The sequence below is a fragment of the Mauremys mutica genome, chromosome 1 (genome assembly GCF_020497125.1).
Source record: "Mauremys mutica isolate MM-2020 ecotype Southern chromosome 1, ASM2049712v1, whole genome shotgun sequence".
NCBI lineage: Eukaryota > Metazoa > Chordata > Testudines > Geoemydidae > Mauremys > Mauremys mutica.
This window is the reverse complement of record NC_059072.1, coordinates 115581430-115602391: the sequence shown is the minus strand read 5'-3', so window position 1 is coordinate 115602391 and position 20962 is coordinate 115581430. Positions and strand designations below refer to the sequence as shown.

Here is a 20962-nt window from a genome sequence, read left to right as displayed (position 1 = left end):
GAGCCTTTTGCGTACCTGCAGCTGTGTTTGCTCTGCTGGTGACCTCTGTCAGTACACACTGAATTAGATTTTGGATTGAACTCTTAAACCTCTTCATGGACTGGTCCAAGAGAGTTACCTGATAGCGAGTCCTTGGTGCCTTTGGAGATGGTGATCGATGCAGCAGACTTACAAGATAGGCGAGCCACTAGCCCAGTCTACCTCTGCAGCCCAAGGTCTGTGGAGTGTTCTCCTCTCTAGTCTAGTATGAACTGTGGAATTTCAAACTACACCTCTACCCCGATATAACGCTGTCCTCGGGAGCCAAAACATTTTACCACATTATAGGTGAAACCGCATTATATCGAACTTGCTTTGATCCACCGGCGTGCGCAGCCTCCCCGCCCCCTCAGCGGAGCACTGCTTTACCGCATTATATCCGAATTCTTGTTATATCAGGTCGTGTTATATCGGGGTAGAGGTGTACTAAACAAAGACATTCAAAATACTAAAATAGTAACATTTTCTTTTAGATCTTTCAGTATGGCACACTGGTTCTTGTGTATGGATTTTATGCTAATGTGACTTCCTTGTTGTCATAGCCTCTTACGATTTTAGCTATTTAATCTGCGTTTGTTACTGTGGAGCAGCAAAGATATTTTGACTGATGTCAGATAAATAATACATTATGCATATTAATAATTTGCCATGCAATCTAATCATTTCCCTTCTTTTAGTAATAACATTTCTGGTGGAAATATAGTAGATACAATAATTGTGCATTTTATTATTTTTTCAAAAAGTAAAATTGAGAGATGTGATTAAAAAGTTGTGTGACATGGTGGATACGGCCCTGTGAGGCAGAGGACTATTATACCCATTTCATAGATGAGTTCAGGCACAGAGGGCAAAATTTGACTCAATGAGATTTAGGCTCCTCAGCCACTTGTGAAAATAGGAATTAGTGCCCAAGTGACTCAGGGACCTTTTGAATATTTTATACGAAGGAGCTTAAATGACTTGACAAATGTCACCAAGGAATTTGGTGAAAGAACTGGGAACTGAACTTTGACATCCTGATTTCCAGCCCACTGCTTTAACCCCAAGCCCATTTCTTTTTTAACCCTTTGCAAGTCTGTGCTGTGGTGAATGAGAGAGGTCCCTAGATAGTTATATGCAAATATTTGCTATCCATATTTTTTGCAAATTGTTAGAGATTACTCTAATCCAATGAAGCAATTGAATGTAGAGCTATATGTAGAACACATTTTTCGCTTTACTGGCAATTCCAAATAACGGGGGGGATGGGGAAAATTGTTTTGGGTCTAACCAAAACCAATGTGTGTTTTATTTTTTTTTTTAATTTTCAGCTACTTGAATTTTTTTTTTTAAATATAATTTCTGGTTGAACAAAAATGTTTCATTAGATTGAGTGTTTTAATATTTTTAATACATTTACATTACATTTTCAAATAAATAGTCATTTTGAACCAAAAAATAAAAATATTTTCTTTGGAAAATAATTGGTTTTTCATTTTGACTGTTTTGAAATTTTTTTTACATGAACCATTGTCAAAATGGATGCAATTCACAAAACATTTCATAGAGTCATAGATGTATAGGACTGGGAGGGACCTCAGTAGATCATCTAGTCCAGCCCCCTTCACTCCACGCAGGACTATGTAATAACCATACTATTCCTGACAGGTGTTTGTCCAACCTGTTCTTCAATGACGGCGAATCCACAACCTCCCTAGGCAATTTATTCCAGTGCTTAACTACCCTTACAGTTGGGAGGGTTTTCCTAATATCCAATTTACACCACCTTTGCTTCAATTCCAGCCCATTGCTTCTTGTCCTATCCTCAGAGGTTAACAAGAACAATTTTTCACCATCCTCCTTGTAACACATTTTTATGTACAGTCGAACCCATTTATCTCGACCTCGGTTAACTTGCCAACCCTATTAAGTCGACGTTTTAGTAGTGGAACCGCCAAACTCCCTCTTTGTCTTACCGGTTTCTCATCGGTTATGTCGATTCTTTAATCTCGCCGAACCCTAATATCTGGAGCACAGAAGAGCTTTTGCCACTAACCGAGGTCGAGATAAATGGGTTCGACTGTAACTCCGGCGGCAGCCCTGCCCGGCTCCTGCCGCATCCCTCCCCGGCCACGCGACTCCTGCCCTAGCCCCGGCTCCCCAGCCCCGCGGTTCCCCGCGTACCCGCCCGCCCGGCCCCGCTTCGCCGGTCCCCGCTTCGCCGCCTGCCCGTCCGCCCGGCCCCGCTTCGCCGGTCCCCGCTTCGCCGCCTGCCCGTCCGCCCGGCCCCGCTTCGCCGGTCCCCGCTTCGCCGCCTGCCCGTCCGCCTGGCCCCGCTTCGCCAGTCCCCGCTTCGCCGTCCGCCCGGCCCCGCTTCGCCGGTCCCCGCTTCGCCGCCCGCCCGGCCCCGCATACCCGGTTCCCGTCCGCCCGCCCCGCATACCCGGTTCCCGTCCGCCCGGCCCCGCTTCGCCGGTCCCCGCTTCGCCCCGCCGCCCCCGCTTCGCCGGTCCCCGCTTCGCCGCCCGCCCGTCCGCCCGTCCCCACTTCACCGGTCCCCGCTTCGCCGCCCGCCCGTCCGCCCGGCCCCGCGCCCCCGGTCCCCGCCCCGCCGGCCGCCCGGCTCCGCTTCGCCGGTCCCCGCTTCGCCGTCCGCCCGGCCCCGCTTCGCCGGTCCCCGCTTCGCCGCCCGCCCGTCCGTCCGGCCCCGCTTCCCCGGTCCCCGCTTCGCCGCCCGCCCGGCCCCGCTTACCCGGTCCCCGCTTCGCCGCCCGCCCGGCCCCGCTTACCCGGTCCCCGCTTCGCCTGCCGCCCGGCCCCGCTTACCCGGTCCCGCTTCGCCTGCCGCCCGGCCCGCTTACCGGGTCCCGCTTCTTTGGCTGCCCGGCTCCGGGTCCCCGTCCACGGCCGCCCGGCCCCGCTTCCCCGTCCCGCTTCGCCGGATCCAGCCACGTGCAGGCACCGCGGTAAGGGGGCAGGGAGGGGGTGTTAGAGAGAGGGCAGGGGAGTTCAGGGGTGGGGGGGTGGATAGGGGTTTATCTCGATCATCGGTTATCTGGACTATTTTTGGCAAACCCCTAGGCCGGCGACATAACAGGGTTCAACTGTACTTGAAAACTATTATGTCTGTCTTCTCTTCTCCAGACTAAACAAACCCAATTTTTTCAATCTTTCCTCATAGGTCAGATTTTCTAGACCTTTAATAATTTTTGTTGCTCTTCTCTGGACTTTCTCTAATCTTTCCTGAAATGTGGTAACCGGGACAGGACACACTACTCCAGCTGAGACCTTATCAATGTGGAGTAGAGCAGAAAAATTACTACTTGTGTCTTGGCTTGCAACATTCCTGCTAATATATCCCAGAATGGAGTTCACTGTTTTTTCAACAGTGTTACACTGTTGACCCATATTTAGCTTGTGATTCACTATAGCCCCTAGATCTTTCTGCAGTACTCCATCCTAGACAGTCATTTCCCATTTTGTATGTGTGCAACAAATTGTTCCTTCCTAAGTGGAATACTTTTCATTGTCCTTATGGAATTTCATCCTATTTACTTCAGGCCATTTCTCCAGTTTATCCAGATCATTTTGAATTTTAATCCTGTCCTCCTAAGCATCCAACCCCTCCCAGCTTAGTATTGTCCTCAAACTTTATAAATGTACTCTCTATGACATTATCTAAATCATTGGTGAAGATATTGAACAGAACCAGACCAGGACCAATCCCTGCGGGACCACACTCGATATGCCTTTCCAGCTTGACTGTGATCTCCTGTTTCAGTATTAATGAATCTTCATTTTTCACCCCCCAAAAAAAGTTTGAGCCAAAAAATGTGCCCAGCTCTAATTGATTGTGTAGTACAGTTGAACTCAGAAAGCCACTGGGATTCCTCAAGGGCTGCTGTTAGACATGGTGGTGTTTTAATATCTTGATAAATGACCTAGAATAAAGCAATGATAAAATTTACCAAAGGTACATGTGTAAGATCAGTGGTTGACACTGGACATACCCCCAGGCTCTTCAAGGAATTTAATGTTGACAATTACACATTTTTATGCCATTTGCAATTCTGAAGAATTGCAAAGCACTTATCAGACTTTGTCAGTTAGGAATCAGTTAGAATATGCTGTATATTAGGTAGATGCTTTCACTTCTCCTATATTGCAGCTATTACTCCAGGGGGAATTCTGTGCCAAAAAATTAAAAATTCTGTGGACAATATTTTTAAAATTTTGCATATATTATTTATCAAAACAACACAATATTATCACACCAGTTGAAATAAATTACCAAAATAATTCAAAGATACCTGTGAACAAGTATATCTGTAACAATACAGACAAAAAAAGATTCAGGAAATGTTTTTTGTCAAATAGATTCCTTATTAGGCATATTAATACAGAATTTTGAGTAATAATTTATTTAAACTACAATACAAAATGTATTTTTGCACCCCACAGAAGCAGTGCAATGGCTAGGGGGAGTCATGGGTAATAGAGGAGCTGAGGTAGAGAGGAGTAATTGCTGGGTAGGAGCCCTGGAGTGAACCTGGAGGGTTGTTGGGTGTGGGTGGGAGAAGTATGAAACAGGGTTGTTGTTTTTTGCAGGAGAGGGATTGTTAGGGAGTTGGGGACCACTCCATGCAGACCATGGCTGACTCCTAGCTTCTCTTATTCAGTCAGGCACATCTGCCCCTGTCTGCATGTCCCTGCACCCCCTCTCTACCCTTTTCCCCAAGTGTCCCTGCACCCCCACTCAGCAAATCCCTGACCTTATGCACCCTCTGCCCTGTTCCCATGTGTCCCAGCTACCCCTGTCCCTATGTGGCCCTGCACCCCCACTCCCATTCAGCCCCCCCACCAGCCCTTCTGAGCCCCAGTGTATGTAACCCTCCAGCAGAACTGTGTGCCTCACTCTGTTCCCTCCCCATATCCCATGCCTCCTTACCTGGTGCCGGGGGCAGGGGCTATGAGGACTGCAGCCTCTCTTCCTTGCTATCGGCTGCCGACTGCTCTGGCCAATGAGCTGGCTGCCCTATATTCTGGCACCTGGTGGGCTAAAGGCATAACTGCAGCTTCTCTCCAGCAGAATGTATTTTCTGCAGGGGGGCGGGGAAATGCAGGGGACATGAATTCTGTGCATGCACAGTGATGCAGAATTTCCCCCAGGAGTAAACCATAACAGAGTTGGGCTTGGTCAGTATTAAAAGGGAGATCTCCAAAGGAAAATTCAAATGCTGTAGGAGTGTTTGAGCTTATTCGGGATTTGTCATGATTATAGAGCTAGCTGCACCTCTCTCCCATTTTTGGTCTCTGAGAGCACACCCTCAGGTGCCAGGCCTCATGCTCTTACCTGTCTTAGGGTGGAATTGCACAATTACACCATTCTTAGACTGGGCTCTGGGCTTCAGTAGCCTATATGTCAACCATCATTACCCAGCAGGTCCAACTGGGTTTTGTCACCTGCACTTCAGGAGCCAGTGACAGAACATTCTTCTTAAAACCAAAGTGTGTTTATTAGCAAACAGAACAAAGCATTAGGGCAGTGGTCCCCAACCTTTTCATCTGGCGGGTGCCAGACGAAGGACTGTGGCGGCAGTGGAGCACCCGCCGAAATGCCGCCGAATTTCTGCGGCATTTCGGCAGCGACGCCTCTCAATGACGTCGCTTGTCGGCGGCAAGTGATGTCATCGAGAGGCGTCTATTTTCAGAAATTCGGCGGCATTTTGGTGGATGCTCCATCGCCGGCCAGGACACGAGCACATTTAGATGCCCCCGCGGGTGCCATGGCGCCCTGCATTAGGGAATTCTGTCTCTTCCCTCTCCATTCCTTTTTCATCCCTCAGTACTTCTCTCTAACTATTGCAATCCTGTGGAAAACAGCAGCATGTCTGACTTGGCCTATATATAGAGACACAATCCTGGCCACTAGCTTCAATATCTAAGCACACGTGCACATATACAAACACTCTGGTGTGGTGGAAATAAAACCCTGCCTACCATGGATTGATCACACCTACTTGGGTTTAGCTGGTCCCTCAATGAACCTTATCTGCCTTAGGCAGGCCTACGCTACAGGGGAAAATCGATCTAAACTACGCAATTTGAGTTACTTTAGTGGCATAACTGAAGTTGACGTAGCTTAGATCTACTTACCGTGGGGTCCACACTACGCTATGTTGACAGGAGACCCTCTCCCGTCGACTCCCCTTACTCTTCTCATTCTGGTGGAGTACTGGAGTCGACGGGAGAGCGATCTGCGGTCAGTTTAGTGGGTCTTCACTAGACCAGCAAAATTGACCCCTGGTGGATTGATCACCGCATTGTCGATCCACTGGGAAGTGGAAAGAAGCCCTTAGTTTTACTTTAGCTGGAAGATATAGTTATGCTACCAAACCTTTTGGGCTTTATAAACTCGTAAATTGGATTCCATTTTAACAATTCTACTTAAATCGCCTCAAATATTACAGTTTCAGCGAGAACAAATTTTAATGTCCTTTTTTTCCATTCAGAACCCCCTAACACACATTTAAACAATTAGAATCAGAGATGATTAGGCTACTAAACACTTAGAAGCTTACTGTGCATCAGTATAATACTGTATCTCCCTGATCTCACCCGAAGAGTTTTTTTTTAACCATGAAGAGTAGATGCTGTTTGTATCTATTCAAAGGTACCTTTTAAAGCAAACTGGTTACTTACTAGTGTCATTCATTTTTCTAGTATTTTTCTTAATAACTTCCTAAAGAAAATGTTATGTTTTAAATTCTTACCAGTCATTCTGAGGATCCTTACAAAAGAAGGCAAATGTACCAACGAACCTATCTTTTTATTTGCTTTTGCATGTGAGCACCAAGGTAGAGCTCTGTTATCCTCCGTTAGGACAAATGTCTTTTACATTCCTTGGAATCTACCATGAAGCCTTTCTTTCAAGTCTTATTTTTTGTTTAGCTATTGGCTTAATAGCTCTCTGTGAGTTCCCCCTGACACTGAGCATTTGTGCCCCAAATTCATGTCTGTTGCCAGCTGCTCTAGGTACCGATGTACTTCTCTATTGCCAACTGTTAACTTCCCTGTTGATTGTGAAGTGTACTGTGACAAAGGGAAACACATGCCAGGTGCTCATTTGGTAGTGGCCAAAGAGATGTCGTCATTTTGAACTGAGCTAGTATCTCTTTATATTATTCCTTAATAAAATGGTGTTCTATTAAATTTGTTGTCATAACATGGGTTATTAGTGACTGAGAAGATGCCACTTTTCTATCTGAGTCGATACTGATCCTATTCTGTGTTATGCTATAAGGGGACACTTAGCTGTTAGAAACGTTCTTGTTTGGATGTCCTGATATGTAAATGTGTCCTGATTACTGAGAGTGGTTCAATTTCCCATTTAGTACTTTTTTTCAAGAAATGGGAAATTAATCTTGACAATCATGGCCAATACCACCCAACCTAAATTCTCACTCTAGGTCTAGCTGTCTGCAGTGTTCTTCACTTCCTGCCCTAAATAGTGATGTATTGCTGCTATGCACTGTTACACTGCTGCCGTGTTTCATCTCAGAGGTAGTTAGTAGTCTGAGAGTGCAAAGTGATTTTATTTTGTATCTGTGTGTATATATATATATATTTAAATCACATATGGGGAGAAGGAGAGTGTGTGTGTGTGTATTTGGACAATAAGTCATCTCGATAAAATACCCATGGATCCCCTGGGACAGAAGTTGATATGTACACACACAAGATTTTTATCACAAACTATTTCTCCCTAAAGCAAAACATTTCTCTGAGTATATTTTTTCCCTGATGGGTTTCAGAGTAGCAGCCGTGTTAGTCTGTATCCGCAAAAAGAACAGGAGTCCTTGTGGCACCTTAGAGACTAACAAATTTATTTGAGCATAAGCTTTCATGGGCTACAGCCCACTTCTTCGGATGCATAGAATGGAACATATATTGAGGAGATATATATACACATACAGAGAGCATGAAAAGGTGGGAGTTGTCTTACCAATTCTGAGAGGCCAATTAAGTAAGAGAAAAAAACTTTTGAAGTGATAATCAAGATAGCCCAGCACAGACAGTTTGATAAGAAGTGTGAGAATACTTACAAGGGGAGATAGATTCAATGTTTGTAATGGCTCAGCCATTCCCAGTCCCTATTTAAGCCTAAGTTGATTGTATCTAGTTTACATATCAATTCCAGCTCAGCAGTTTCTCCATGGAGTCTGTTTTCGAAGCTTTTCTGTTGCAGAATTGCCACCCGCAGGTCTGTCATTGAATGACCAGACAGGTTAGTGTTCTCCTACTGGTTTTTGTGTGTTATGATTCCTGATGTCAGATTTGTGTCCATTAATTCTTTTGCATAGAGACTGTCTGGTTTGGTCAATGTATATGGCAGAAGGGCATTGCTGGCACATGATGGCATATATCACATTGTAGATATGCAGGTGAATGAGCCCCTGATGATATGGCTGATGTGATTAGGTCCTATGATGATGTCACTTGAATAGAGATATGGACAGAGTTGGCATCGGGCTTTGTTGCAAGGATAGGTTCCTGGGTTAGTGTTTTTGTTCAGTGATGTGTGGTTGCTGGTGAGTATTTGCTTCAAGTTGGGGGGTTGTCTGTAAGTGAGGACAGGTCTGTTTCCCAAGATATGTGAGAGTGAGGGATCATCTTTCAGAATAGGTTGTAGATCTTTGATGATGCACTAGAGAGGTTTTAGCTGGGGGCTGAAGGTGACAGCTAGTGGTTTTCTGTTATTTTCTTTGTTCGGCCTGTCTTGTAGGAGGTGACTTCTGGGTACTCGTCTGGCTCTGTCAATCTGTTTTTTCACTTCAGCAGGTGGGTATTGTAGTTTTAAGCATTCTTAAATGTCTGGTCATTCAATGACAGACCTGCGGGTGGCAATTCTGCAACAGAAAAGCTTCAAAAAAAAACAGACTCCAAGGAGAAACTGCTGAGCTGGAATTGATATGCAAACTAGATACAATCAATTTAGGCTTAAATAGGGACTGGGAATGGCTGAGCCATTACAAACATTGAATCTATCTCCCCTTGTAAGTATTCTCACACTTCTTATCAAACTGTCTGTACTGGGCTATCTTGATTATCACTTCAAAAGTTTTTTTCTCTTACTTAATTGGCCTCTCAGAGTTGGTAAGACAACTCCCACCTTTTCATGCTCTCTGTATGTGTATATATATCTCCTCAATTTATGTTCCATTCTGTGCATCCGAAGACGTGGGCTGTAGCCCACGAAAGCTTATGCTCAAATAAATTTGTTAGTCTCTCTAAAGTGCCACAAGTTCTCCTGTTCTTTTTCCCTGACTGCATTGACAGAAGGCAGCTATCTGCATCCAGGTGTGTGCACTGCCATCCAGTTTGCAGTTTTCTTTGCCTCTTCTGCTTTTTCTCTTGACTCTCTTTTCTACATACAAGCCTTATCGACAGTTTCTCTGCTCTGAAAGTACTGTCAGTTCCTTTACGGTTTAATGTATCAGCTTGCACTAAACAGGGCTCCCACTTTGACAGTTTGTTTTCTGCCTCAGTTGGCTTTTTCAGATGCACTGTTGGCATCGCTTCTCTTCAGCTGCTTATATTGGCACAAAGATATCACCGTTCTGTGCCCTCTGTCACTGTGTTTGAGAGGAATCTGATTCTGTCCCATGGCCAATACTCTTCTTTGATAGCCTGATTTTCTATTTATTATTCTTTTATAATGTATTAATTTGCATTGTGGTAGCCCTTGGATGCCCCAGTCACAGTCCAATTTTTGTACCCCTTAAATTATATTGGTTTGAGGTTAAAGTGATACAACACCCGAGAGTGCGAACAAAGTTATTCTAGTATATAGATGTTAAACGCTAACCTATACTGGTATAGTCTACATGGGGAAATTTACCAGCATAACTACACCTTTATATTTATGCCACTGTGACGCCACATGTAGACGCTCTTATTCCAGAATAAGTGTGCCCACATGGGGAGTTATACTAGTATATGTTATAGTGTTTTAATCGTATTAGTATAGTTATGCTGGTAAATTTCCAATTGTAGACAATCCCTTACTCCCGTAAATGTAGAGGAATAAGTTATATCGGTATTTTATTAGCACCTTTCTACTGATACAGCCGAATCAACGTTAGAGACGTATACTGTTTTAATTATTTTAGTAGAAAAATCACACCTATAATCAAAATAGTTGTCAGTACAAAAACTATGGGTAGACCAGACTGGTGGCCAGGGCCCCACTATGCCAGGTGCTGTACACCCACATAACAAAAATATAGGTCTGACCCATGGAGCGTATCTTTTTGGAAGGAGAGATGGGGATTTTGAAAAGGACATGTAATCAGAATCCCTACTGCCCAGAATCATCATTAGTCAGTGAGGCCAATTTTAAACTAAGGCTTCAGATGAATTTTTATTACATGTTTCTGAATACAAAGAGAAAGAGATGAAGTTTCTTTGTGAAGTTTTATGATGTGAGAGCAAATTAACCTGATGCTTTGATGTAACATAGGAATTTATCGTATGATTAACTCTTAAGTTGAACTGCTTTGGGTGTATTATAGGTATGTAAACTTACGTACCTTCAAAAGCAGCAGAGAGTCCTGTGGCACCTTATAGACCTTGTAATGAGACACATTGTTGAGGTTCTTTATAGTACACAAAAACAAGGAAACACAAAGGACAAAGTGTGTAATTACCTCTGAGACTTACTAAAAGGATACTGGAAGAAAGCAGTGTGCAACATAAAAAAAGGAAAAGTTATTCTGAGTTCAATATTTTGGCCTGCAGTATGTGAAATGTGTTTTGGAACATTTTTCCAAAAAAGTGTAACCAGTGTTAGAGCTAAATTCTGGTCTTGATTTTATGTCTGGATCCCACTACTTCAGCGGGAGACACTTGCATGTGAAATTTGGCCTTAAATGGATAGTGTGTGTGTGTGTACAGACACACAAACTAATAAATTGCAGTATCTCAGGTGTCAGGAGAAATGGCTATATTTCCATTTTTTTTTTCTTTTCTGACAATGAAGCCGCAGTGACATAAGTTGTGCTAACACTTCATCTTACACAGAGAACATATTAGGAAGATTAGTTACTTGAATAACTGACCAGTACAAGTGATAAAGTGTTATAAATAGAGAAGGAGGAGTGTTTCTTAGTGAAATTTATAGATCCACGAGGACTGTATATTTCTATTGACTGCTTAGACTGAAGTTAAGTGTTTGGGGGGTGAGCTTGTACATAAACTTGGCTATATACATGTCATGGTTAGAACATGATATATATTCTGTTTTGTTGATGAACATGGCCAAAATATACATAGAAAATATAATGCTTCATATTTGGTGTTTTGGCAATGATCAAGAAGTGGAGTTGGGATCTTCATTGCTTGTATAAATAAGTTATTGTGCTGGAATGTGTATCTGAGGAAAGATTCGAACAAATGGTGCAAAACCAAGATTCTTGACAAAGTAGCCTCCACCGTGATGAGGCCTTTTTTGAGATCTTTCCTTTTCATGTAAAATACAAAGTTTTCCTGAAATAACCTAATTCCAGTGCCAACAAGCTTTTCTGAAATACATGGGGCCAGATCTTCAGCGTATGTAAATTAATGGAGATATATCTGTCTGTATCAGTTGAGTATCTGGCTCATGATTCTCTGGAAAACTAGGGCTTGAGCCAGCAATGTCCTAAGCATTCTGGCCATGATCCAGCAAAGTACTTATGCATGTGGTTTACTTTAACCATTTGAATAGTCCCATTGACCCCAGTTTCTAGGTTACACATCCTTTTCAAACTTATCCCTTTTTAAAGAGCCCTGGCAGGTCTGATGCAATACCCAAATGGTTTAACTAAGAATGAATATGAAAATGAATAATAGTGCACTGTTCAAAATTAGTAAGTATTCCCTAGATGTAGTTTCTGAATCTTTGTCTATTTCAGTTTAGGTTTCTTACCACCTGTTTTAATGTTTGTTTATTTGGATGTGAAGTGTGAAAAGATATGTTAGATGAGTACTAGTCATCATACATTTGGTTTCATATATGTATGTTAGGTGACCAACTTTTCACCTGCTATTCTAAAGAAAAAAAATAAGAAAGCTGATAAAGTATGCAGTCATTGGTATCAAAAGCTAATTAATGCCACTAATTGCTTTTTAAAAACTGCTGATGTGGTTGAAGTTCCAATATTGTGCTAACAATCTCATTTGATGTAATTTACTCCATTTTCCTCACAGCAATTACTGGGAGAGCTTGCAGAGGTAACACAAATTGCTATTATATGTTACTGATTTTCTAAAATGTCTCTTTGTAGGCTGAATCTTTTGGGTTGCATCATTTCAAAAATTCAGTAGTGCGTACTTGTTGCTTTCATAATAATAGATGAAGGTAACCTGATGAATGAGTAGAAGAGGTCTTCCAAATACTTGAATTTTTTTTAAAATTTGAGTAAACTCAGTTTTAGTACACAGTTGGCTTTAGCACATGCTTGAGCAAATTTTGGAGTATGTTTTATGTAGTTCCACTTATAAATGTAGAACTTGAGTGGTTTTCTCTGTTGGATTATATTTTCTTTCCAAATATGAAACTGATAGTTGGTCTCTTCTATGGGCATAGTGCTCGTGGGATGGCTCATTTGACAATGAAAGTGTCCAGGGATGTCAAATAAGAGTTACACCTGGTATTCAGTAATCCCTGCATTGAGATTTGATTGTGGTGATGATGAACGTTGATGTTTTGCCTTTTAATGCACAATTAATTCAGTGCTATCAAACCAGTAATGCTTTTTTCCCCTGTGTTAAAAGACAACATGAATCACACTGTGGGGATAGCAGTTTGGCATTTTTAAATCTGTGAATTTAATTATTATTGAATTTCGTTAAAACATTTTACGAAGTACTTATGAAGTACTTAAACAAATTCATTAACTCACCTGTTGATGTATTAATTTGCCACTTTGTTTCACCTAAAGAGTAGCTTTCTGTTTGTTCTTTCATATTCGTATTCCACTTTTGTGGTGATCATGATCTTTTTAAAGGCAATTATTGGCATCACACCCAAATGCTATAGCACAAAAAATGTCCAGCGCATGAATTCCTGTAAGCTTCCCCCATTGGATTGCACAAACCAAACCAAAAAATAATTGTAAGGTAATATATTAAACAATAAAATTGCATGAAACAAAGTAAAAATCTTTTATGGGGAACATATTTAGGAAGATCTGTTAATTTAATAACTGACCACTATAAATAATGAGAGACTGCAACAGAGAAATAGAAGCGCATTTCTCAGTTTAATCTATTAGCTTTGAAACCAATAGGACAGATTCTGAGCTGTTGTAAATCAGCATAACTCTGCTGGAGCTAAACCCCAATTTATACTCTCTAAAGATCTGGGCCCGTATATTTTTTGGGTTAAATTTCTCCATTTTGGCATTCACGAATAGGGGCAGCTGGTTAAAATTAATGAAAGGTTGAATATTCAAATATTGTTAAGGCACTGATGTGCTAATATTTTAACACATGGTTCTCACAAATATTTCCCTACTTAATCTGTGATAAACCCACCTGTCCTGGGGGGGATGGAGATATGTGCTCCAGGAAGGATTGGGGCCTGGGGAGTTTACTCATTTGTTTTGCCCGCTAAAAATAGAATAACTTCTCATAACTAAGAAAGAAGGCCTCACTACTTTATATTAAGATGTACTTCTAGAAATGTCAATACTTTGCTCCTGCAAACTATACAGAGTATATTGCTAGCATATTGCATTGTTCAGCTTGTACAATTTGCAGGGGACATGGCAATGTAGATTTTGTGTAAGATTGCCACCCATCCAGTTTTCAACGTTCAGGTTTCGGCTTGTGGGTCTGGGTGCCATTTGACAATCCCTGATGTCCAGGTTTTTATCTGGGGGGCAAGGAGGGGGGTGGGGCTTTGTGGGAAGAGGTGGAGCAGGTGGCGGTGCTTCAGGGTCCCATTAGAAAGGGGGCAACCCCAATTTTGTATGAGTATCTAAATGTATCTTTCCTGCAAACCCTTTTGGAAAATACCGTTTAGTATAATCTGGTACATTCTGAAAAAGAAATTGCTCCTCAAAATTGTTTTTGAACCAAATAATACATCACAGCTGCAAGAGTTGATGTAGCGTGTTGTGGGAGGTGGATCAACACAAAGAGGCAGGAAAATAACCACAACACTTCCCTACAGTTTGATGGCAAAATTGTAACAAACACCCACGAAGGCATCACTGTGTTAAAGAAACAGACTTAAATCATAACACAATTGAAAACATGGTAGAAATGTGGAGTTGTTTAAATACAGATAGGAGTTTTTGTCTACACAAACTAAAAAATGTGTGATGTGAATATTTTTTTCCTGTGAGCCTCAAGAGAAAACATGTGACGAGCACATTTTTCTGTAGTTAAACTTGTTCAGACTGAAGCAGGCTGAGCCACAAACTTCAGATCTGGGTCCACGCTTCCTCAAAGTTTAGGGATGTTTAGATGTCTTTCTGAAAGATATAGACTAACCAGAAATTGTTGAGGTGGATGTACAGCTGCGTGAAATTTTTCTTCCATAACCTTTTTTCAGTGAAAAAATAGAGCTTTAGTGACATCAAAATGTTTTGCAGATTTGTGTCAATTTTTCTGAATTGTTTGTTTCAAGGAAGAACACACCCCCAAAATCTGAAAATTTGAAACCTTTTGGTTTGACACATTTGAAATTAAAGCTTTTTATTTTTTTATTCAAAACAACTTTTCAGTTAAAAATTTCCTTTAATTTTGTTCATAAAAAACCTATAGCATATTAAAAATGCTCAGAAACAAAACAAAAGGTTTAATTTTGAGTTGAGTGAAACTTTTCATTTGACCCAAAACAAAACTTTAAAAAAAAAAAACCTTTTTGGATTCCTGACAATTCTGTAAAATGTAATTTTTGGTTAAATTGGAAATGATTCCCTCCCTCCCCCAAAGGTATAGGAATCATTTGGTGAAAGATATGGCCTATGCTTATGCAGAAGGTCAGACTAGGTAGTCATAACGATCACTGCTAGATGTGGGCTTTTGGCTTGATCTGTTGCAGACATAGGAGTCAACAGCAAAGTGCAGATTAAAGGCTTGGGTATGTTTTGGACCTAGGATTTTTGTTTACCCAGCTCTCATACATATGTTTAATCAGGTAGACTCCCGATATTCATATGTCTCAGAGGCCACTCAAAACCTTCAGATAACTGGAGTTTTGGATTTAAAAAACTAGTTTTAGACAGATTTCATATTTGGAGGAAAGAAATGAGTTCTGTATAATCAATATTGGGAGGCCATGGACATCCAATGTGACGGTAGTACAACTTGGTATATAAAACCATCCAGGCAACTCAAAACAGATGTGGATGGAATCTGCTCATAACTTTGGCCCTCTTACCCAACTGTGGCGTTAGCAAAAGGAGATGTTGGTGACGGTGTTGGGATAATCAGAGTTGATCTTAAATAGTAAGACAGATGGACAGACAGACAACATTGAGAATATTGATGCCAAAGTACGTTTTTTTTGGGGAAAGTGAAGCTGTATGTCTGACAAGTAGCATGCCTTTCTGGGATGAAATGAGATTGCTGACTGCAATGTACGCAGGTGCTTTCCTGCAGAAGGTTTGTCTTTTGAACACTGAGGGATTTTACAGTGCAGAGCTAATTATGTGTTTGCATCTCTTCAGAAACAAAGGATGGATTATGTTCTGAAACAACCCGATCCCAGTCCTGCTGCTCCATCACCACCTCCGACACCAGCTCCAGTTCCTGTCCCTCTCCCTCCTATTGCACCAGCGCCTATTCCAGTTCCTGTGCCAAAAGCACCAGGAACTGTTAGCCGCCAAAGCAGCACCTCTAGTGAGAGTGGTGGTACCATTATGCGTGACAGCCAGAGACACAAACAACTTCCAGTGGATCGTAAGTTTCTTCAAAACAGCCAGAAAAGCTATTTTCCACCATTTCCATCCGTTTTAGCATTTTAAAAAACACACTTTTACATTTGATATTTGGCTTTTACCATAACTTAAAAAAAATCATCTTTCCATATCACCTAGTGCTCCTGTCCAATAACTCAAGCTAAGCAGGGGTGGGACAGTTCCCTACTTGAAGGAAAGTCCTCTGAGGAAAGTAGCTCAAGTAGTAGCTGCAAGAAGTGATGTTTGGGGATTCTCCCTCTTAATGTGTAGTAGCCAGATGCTTTAATATGATAAGGAGCAGTGGTGGAGATACTGTCTTTCAGATGAGACAAAACTAAGGTCACTTCATGTCATTAGAGACCTCATGACACTTATTGCAAAAGGGTGTTAAACTGTCTATGTATCACAGGCTACATCTACACTTACACGCGTCGCTATGTGCCACAGTGAAAGGCAGGCTGCGTACACGGTTGTCACTATGTTGTGGAGCTACACGCTGCAGCGAAAGGCTGTGGCGACGGGGAAGGTCTGCAGCAGTGGGGAGGGAGGAGGGAAAAGGCCCTGGCACTGGGGAGGCAGTGACAAAAGGCCCTGGTGGGGGGAGGTGCAGGGAAAGGCTCTGGCGGCAGCAGCCTTTCCTCACTGCCTTCCCCTGCAACCTCCCCTCACCATGGGAGCCTTTCACTGTGGGCGGGGGGAAGGCTCTGGCAGCGGGGAGGCAGTGGGATCCTACACTGCTAAAAATAGCAGCCCAGCCGTGAGAAGCACTGCTTGGGTGCGTAGAGAGTCGTGTAGGCCACTCTCCTCGCCTAAGTAATGTCTCACTGTCTACACTGCTGTTTATACCCATGCCAGCTGGGTGTGCTGTGTCTGTTCTCTACACGCTGCCATAAGTATAGATCTAACCTCAATACTTATGACGCCCGTCTCACAGTCCTTAGAGTATTTGTCCTCACAACACCCCTGTGAGGTAGGGAAGTGCTGTTATCCCCCATTTTACAGATGGGGAACTCAGGGACAGTGAGACTAATTTGCCCATGTGGCAAAGTCTGTGGCAAAAACAGGAACTGAACTAGGCTTCCCTGAGTTTCAGATTAGCGTCCTAACAACTGCACCATCCTTCCTCTTGTCTAACCCTGCTGTTGCAGCCAAATTTCAATTCAGCTAATTATATTATGCCTACATATACGTCCTCTTTCATTTCAGTTGAATATATTGTTCTTTGTATCCTGACCTGAACTGTACAACAGCTATTACCTCCAACCCCAGAGGTGGCTGCATGTTAGCGATGGGAAAGTGTGATTCCCTATGTGTTATTTTGGGAAAGCCTTTGGAATCCTTTCTGAATAGAAAACATTATAAAAATGATTGTGATATATTTGAAAAAATAATTTAGTGTCAGTCTTGATGTATTTTTGTGTTCAGATATACAGCAATGTATTTCAGCATGTGAAGTGCCCTGCTAGTATTCTGAGAAAAGTTACCTTTTCTTTTAATGCACATCCATGTATTCAGCATTTAGTAAGCAGTTAGGGCTCTCTGACAGGAGCCAGAGGCTAAAACTGCAGAAGAACAAGCAAGGAGTTAATTTCTTATATTTTCCTGGCTTGACTGAGAGCACGTGGCCTGAAATTATGGTAGATCTTTAAGAAGAGCTCCCTGGTAATCAAGGAAGAGAGACAGAAGAGGTTGGCTACTGGAAAACTCATGAATATGTACATTTACCGATGACATTTCCAAGACCTTTTTCCCTCTCCGTTAGGACTTGGTTTTCTATAAGTGTATTTATGTTACACTAGTTACAACACTGGGTCTGTTTTGTAGAGAAGATATAAAATTGTCAAGGGGTAACATTTTTCAGAAGAGTCTTAGGCATGGCATGTAGGAAGCTGAATCCCAATGAATCTATGGGATTTAGGCTAACTCCGTTTTAAAAATGGGACTTAGGCGCCTCAGTCACTTATGTGCTTTTGAAAATGTTACCCCGGGTCTAACATGTCTCAGGCTAAAGCCCTAGGAAGATCTGCTGAGGCATTAGCAAGTTTGAGGATTTGAAGTTTGCATTACAAAGTAGGAACCATAATCTAACTGAAGACAACCCTGTGACTGAGTCCCCTAAACATGGTTGAAATTGTAGCATAGACAGGCCCATAAGTGAACTTCGGTATCTCTACCAACCATTCAAACCCATATGTCAGGAGATTAGAACACAGCACTTTATCTAGAACATGGCGTTGGATCCAGCATTGTATGGATGTTATCTCAAGTTCTTCCCAAAACAGTGTCTTAAATGGCATTTGTAACACATGGCTGCTGTGTCCCTTGCTGTGTATCCCTCAAATAAGAAGGGTTTTTTATAGTAACATAATTCCAATAATTGAGCAGTTTTACATATGTCTAAAACCAGCACTTTAATAGTGTAGTTTAGAAATCAGGCACTCTGATTTCTTTCCCCAGAACTGAAGAAGAGCTCGGTGTAGTTTGAAAGCTTGTACCTTTTGCCAGCAGAAGTTGGCCCAATAAAAGATACAGCCTCACTTACGTTGTCTCTAGTTTACAAGTAACTGTTACAGACTGAAAAGGTGACACTGAAATGAGAACTTAAGCGATTTGGCTGTTTGTGGGTTGTTAGCTCTTCCCTTTTTTACCCCTCTCTGGCATGGCAAAAAACCTAGCAACATTTCTGGTAAAGTTGTACTAATGTCCATGTTTAGCTCTCTGAGAGAGCTCTCCCTTCCATGTTCCCAGTAAGTAGAAAACGTGCCTTACTGAATAAACACATTTCTCAGTCTGTAGAGCTAATTCAATAGGGCATCTTTCACTTGACCTATTGAGACAAACTGTAGTGCACTTTGAACTTAACTTCACTGAGGCCCATTATGTCCTTTCCTTCTGGAACAGACTGACTATTTAAAGAAAAGCTCTAAGAACTAATTTAGCCGTTAACTAATGGGGCCAAAAGGATGTGGATTCAGCGTCCTACAGAAATATTACTTCAGCAATGAAAATCCCTCAGAGTTAAGCCTCTCTCTGCATTATCTGTCATTATCACCACAAGGTAATGTTGCACCTACACTATGAACTAGATCTACGGTTTCATTTTGGGGACAGTTTGTCAGTTTCTGCATCTATCGGAATAAGTGATTTGTCACTTAAAGGGCAACAGAGATGATAGCTCATAAGCATGAGGCAGGTCTTCAGTCCTTAGAAAATAATTCCAATACTTCCTTCCTCTGAGGCTGTGTTCTGAGTTAGTGTTCCCAGCCAAAGCATATAACCTTCCAGAGAGGTACAAATTTCCATTACAGAATTGACCCAGTGCACATCTGGTTCAGCTTGCTGTACGCTTGAGGCCAATGCTGGAAGCTTCAGAGAAGCAAAATTTTGTTGGGTGGAAATTCTAGAGAATTTGGTAAATATCTTGCTGATTTCCAATGACCATAAGCAACAGTATCTTAGTAAGGTTCACTAAATACCCCTTAAAATTTCAGCAGTGATACCGTTTAAAATAAAAACAAACTGCTGTTTTGATCTCTCTTATAATTTGTATCTACCCCTTCTCCAAAACATGCATTGAGAAAGTGGATTTAAATGGTGGCAGTCGCTTGCAGAAGGAATGCAGTGAACGCTAGGGATGGTCAAAACATGTTCCATCTGAATTGTTTTTCAACTGTTTTTCCCCAAAATGTGTCTGCTTCCCACATCCAATGTCAATGTTTTGTCAGAAAATTAAATGCCCCAAACCAAAGTATGTTGATTTGGAAGTGCTGCCACAGTGCCTTATGGGAATTGTTGTTCAGCTACTGCACGTTTGTGCCCCTTCTCATCTACAGCCTGGACATCTCCCCTGCAGCTGCAAAGTCTTCCCCCACCCTCTCTCTTGGTTTTTGTCTGAAATTTTTCAGTGTTCAACATTTTGCAGGAAAAAAACAAATATTCTGTGGAAAATTAAACAAGTGATTTTTTTTTTCATTTTTGTCAAAAATTTCCATGGAGTAGAAAAAATTTTTTTTGACCATCTCTAGTGAATGCTTTTTTTGTTTTAAAAATGGAATGTGGTGGTATTAAGAGCAAACATGCTTTTTTCCCCAAAAGCATCTTTTAAAAATCGATTCCCTGTTGTGTTCATTTTTTTTGTCTCTCTTTAGGTAGGAAATCTCAGATGGAAGAGGTACAGGATGAGCTTATTCACAGGCTTACCATTGGCCGGAGTGCTGCCCAGAAAAAGTTCCATGTGCCACGACCAAACATACCGATAGTTAATATCACTTATGATTCCTCTGCTGAGGATGTGAAAATGTGGTTGGAGTCAAAAGGATTCAGCCCAGTGTAAGTCTGAGGATGAACTTGGGGAATCTCTAATTTCAGAATACTGTATAAAGGGAAATAAACTACAATTTCTCAAAAGAGACTAGGATTTTGACTGTCTAACTTGTGGTGTTTTCCGTATTTTCAGAAAGTGCTGAGTACTCCCTCTGAAAATCCATTCCCCTTTAATAAGGTGTCTTAAGTTGAGCCCCCAAAATATTGAGGCACCCAGAACCACAAGTCACTCTCGAAAAATGTTGTCCATTTATACACTGATTCTAACAAAAGGAAATCAGATTGCACCCTCTGTCAGTGACTGACTTCCATCCTAGTAACCTGTAAATCTCGTCTTCAAAATTATAAACACGTTTCACCCAAAATGGGCTGAGTGCTACAGGGTGCTTATTTTATACTACAGGGTTCCACTTTAATGGGTGGTAAGGGCACTTAGCCGCTTGCAAAGTCAAGGAAAATTTAAGTGGATTTGACCAGTTTTGATGTACTAATTTTGAGTACCTCAGCATGTAAAGGTTTTGTCTTAATTTAATAATCCTAATGGGGATAACTTGGGGAAGAAAATGCCTCATGTTTCTCTCCCAACTGGTGGATTTTTATTTATTTTTATTATGCTTCTCACAGAACTATAAAATTTTATGGTGTTCACTCTCTGATATGCCTTTTTT

The 20962-nt window shown here is 41.8% G+C and overlaps 1 protein-coding gene across 9 annotated transcripts in view; it reads left to right on the top strand.

The window, feature by feature from the left end:
* Positions 1-20962, top strand: part of EPS8 (epidermal growth factor receptor pathway substrate 8) — a 212708-nt gene that overhangs the window by 183051 nt on the left and 8695 nt on the right. For all 9 annotated transcript variants that reach the window (XM_044992386.1, XM_044992416.1, XM_044992406.1 and 6 more), the window contains 2 exons: positions 15741-15972; positions 20120-20300. In XM_044992386.1, coding sequence (XP_044848321.1) covers positions 15741-15972; positions 20120-20300 — 413 coding nt within the window. The remainder of the gene's footprint in view (positions 1-15740; positions 15973-20119; positions 20301-20962) is intronic.